Source organism: Lactuca serriola, chromosome 4, assembly GCF_051521515.1.
Source record: "Lactuca serriola cultivar US96UC23 chromosome 4, Lser_US96UC23_V15, whole genome shotgun sequence".
NCBI lineage: Eukaryota > Viridiplantae > Streptophyta > Magnoliopsida > Asterales > Asteraceae > Lactuca > Lactuca serriola.
In genome coordinates this window covers 376737072-376740137 of record NC_136411.1, presented here as the reverse complement: position 1 = coordinate 376740137, position 3066 = coordinate 376737072, and the positions used below count along the sequence as shown (strand labels likewise).

The window sequence follows — 3066 nt, the reverse complement described above, 5'->3', positions numbered from 1 at the left end:
TTCAAATCTTTATGGGTACATATGAAAAAGAAAGGCATTACACGCACACATTCCCTTAAGTTCGTTAGACAACAATGACATTTTCTCTCTCCTTTTAACATGTAAAATATATTTTATAGGAATAAGAAATATATTTATTTAACATTCAAATTTTGATCAAAGATTATTTTCATAAAATACATTTTTTGAGCACTCATTCATTAATTTTAATTTACTTATATATCAATAATAAATAATAAAAACAACCCTTGATTTCATATTTATACTACAAGAGCAATTTATATATTATAACTTTATGCTTCAATAAAAATAACCAATTATTAATAAATAAATTCTCAATATTATTTGATTTTAAATATATATAAATGTGTATATATTTCTCCAAATACAAAATAAATGTAAATATACATCAAATAGAAATTGCAAACAAATAAAATAAATTCACCCTATATACATTTTTTTCAACTATACATTCTTAGTTACATTTGTGAGTTGTTATAAGCCAAAAGGGGCTTCATCAATCCAAGAACTTCCGAATTCTTCTTCAGTTAGCCATGGAGTTTGCGCGACCTTTGTATTGTGTCTCTTTTTCGGTGAAATAAGCTTTCATCCTCCTCTTCAACTCCTTCCTGTAAACACAACAATCAAATCATCATCAAATTCAAATCATTCAAAATACAACTTTTTAAACCGATACATGATTTCTTATTCTTACATCATGAGTTTTCTGTCAAGAGCCGAGGAAGACAACATCCCTTTGTTCTCCTCCGCTCGCCGGAGAAGATACGGCATGATTTGATCAACAGGTCCGAACGGCAAATACTTGCTCACAGGGAATCCGGCGTTCCTCAAAGCAAAAGTCATCGCATCCGCCATTCCATACAACGAAGCAAACTCAAGCTTCCCGCTGTCTTTTCCGATCGCATATTCACGAGCCTTTTTTGCAGCTAAACTTGCTGTTATTGTTCATCGATTTTGTTCAGAATCTCGTTTAGTTTCATGATTTTCACAAATGGGAAATGAAATCTTTACCTGAATTGAGATTATGGGTGGCGAGAATGAGTCCTCCGGGACGCTTTGAAATCTGATCAAGCATAAACGCAGCACAACGATTGTAACATTCGTGTGTGTTTTCAATGGTGTCATGAATCGGAGACTCAACACCCAACGAGTTAGCCAACTCTCTTTCACTCGACATATATGCTCCACGAACAATCTTAAATCCGGCAGGTAAGTTCATTTTATCGGCGGCGATCTTCGTCATCGTGATCCTCTCGCCGGCGTCCTTCATGAAAGCTTGAATGGTGCCATAAACCATTGGTCGTTGTGATTCGTTGTATTTAATCGCAGCCCAGTATGTTAAGTAATCAATTGCAGGCTGAATTGCAGTGTCTTCAGCGTCGATTACAATGCGAACGTTCCCTTCAAAAGCTTTCTCACAAACCCTCATTAATCGTTTTTGGGCTAATTCGAGGTCATCTTCTTCTTCACCATTCAATGGTGCTGGTTGTTGTAATGTGTGGTAGAAGGGGCTTGTTTCAGAGAATATCGGTAAAGTTTGTTGCTTCCATGGAAGCTTGAACGATGAGTTCTTGTGCTCCCATCGAAGAAGATCGCTCAATCTCTTGAGCAGATACACTGGGCAGAGTGCTGTAACCTTCACTGCCACAAATCCAACCTGTTTTTTGTCCAAATTTAGCTCATATCCATTTTGGGTTCTTGAGAAAAATATCAAAATCGGACAAAAGTTTCGTCTTTTTGAATCAAAAAGAAACTTACAGACGAAGGAGGAAGAGATTGGGTGGATTCAGCGGTTTTGATTAAGTGTTGAGCAGCTTTATCACAAGATTCGTTATCAACCGCATGTTCAACCCCATAATCCAACATTCCTCTCACACCGGAATTCCACAACCTCCGAACAGTCTTACCGGTTTCAACCGTATCGCCGCCGGCCACGAAATGATCATACGCCGTATACTTAATCGTCCCCATCACAACTTTTTTAAGCAATGGAACATCCATCAACTTTGAATTCATAACCCAGAGACTCAAATCCACCATGGGTTCCACCGCCGCGACGTTCAACGTCGCCGCAGAATGCAACAGTTTCCCTGTTGGAACCGAGGCAAACAAAGTTTTCGTGTCGTCAAAGTTGAATATGTTGTCACCATCTTTTCCGGCGACAGCGGCGGTAAGATGTTGTGGGGCTTGTGAAACAATGGTGGTGGTGGCGTTGGTTGTAGCTCTTTGAGCTTGATGGCATCTTGAAGGTGAAGCGGCATTAACACGGTGGACAGCAGATCGGAGTAATTTGAAGGAGACATCTTTTTTTATCATCGCCATGGTGGCGAAGGTGGTGGTGGTAGTTAGCGGACGGCGGAGGTCGCTTAATAACTATGAAGTGATCTTGCCTCAGGTCTGAAGAAGATCTAAAGCAAGATCGCTAAATAGCTATGTAAGCACTGTGGAAAGAAATGATATGGATTTATTAACCCACTGTGTGTGTGTTTTATTCGATGATTTTTATTGAGGTGTTGTTGGAGGTATTTATAGTGGTCAAATTATCGGGTAAAGAAGATGATATGATGACCCGACCCGCGTGAGATTCGTGTTGTGTAGGAAATTTGTGACGTGAAATGGTTAATGAATTCGTGAGAAACACTAAAGTTGCCCGTTGTATCTCTAAGGTTAATAAAAAGTTTCCAATTTTGGAAAGTTTCCATAAATAAAAACTAATGGATATTATGGAATGTATTAAATTAAAATAAAAAACCGGAATTTCTAAATATTATGGGATTTTTCTATTGTGAATCAACTTTATAATCCAATAACTAATTTTGTGGAAATTCCATGCATTAGTTTCCATAATTTTGTGAAGAGTAAATTACACGAATAGTCCCTATGGTTTAGGGTAATTTATGTGTTTGGTCCCTAACTTATTTTTTTAACTCGGAAGATTCTTACTGTTTGTTTTTGTTACACGCTTGGTCCCTGTCTTACCTAAAAAAACTATTTTGCCCTTGATTTTTTAAAATATTTAAATAAACACACCCCAAACTCAACCCC

The 3066-nt window shown here is 37.6% G+C and overlaps 1 protein-coding gene across 1 annotated transcript; it reads right to left on the bottom strand.

Annotated features, from left to right (window-relative positions):
* Positions 1-431: 431 nt before the first annotated feature.
* LOC145097749 (proline dehydrogenase 2, mitochondrial-like) lies at positions 432-2537 on the bottom strand. The gene is made up of 4 exons (XM_079035390.1): positions 1780-2537; positions 1033-1678; positions 716-956; positions 432-629 (listed from the first exon to the last, which is right to left on the bottom strand). Exons 1-4 carry the CDS (start codon positions 2341-2343, stop codon positions 545-547), a joined length of 1536 nt encoding a protein of 511 aa, XP_078891516.1. The 5' UTR covers positions 2344-2537; the 3' UTR covers positions 432-544.
* Between the last annotated feature and the right edge of the window lie 529 nt (positions 2538-3066).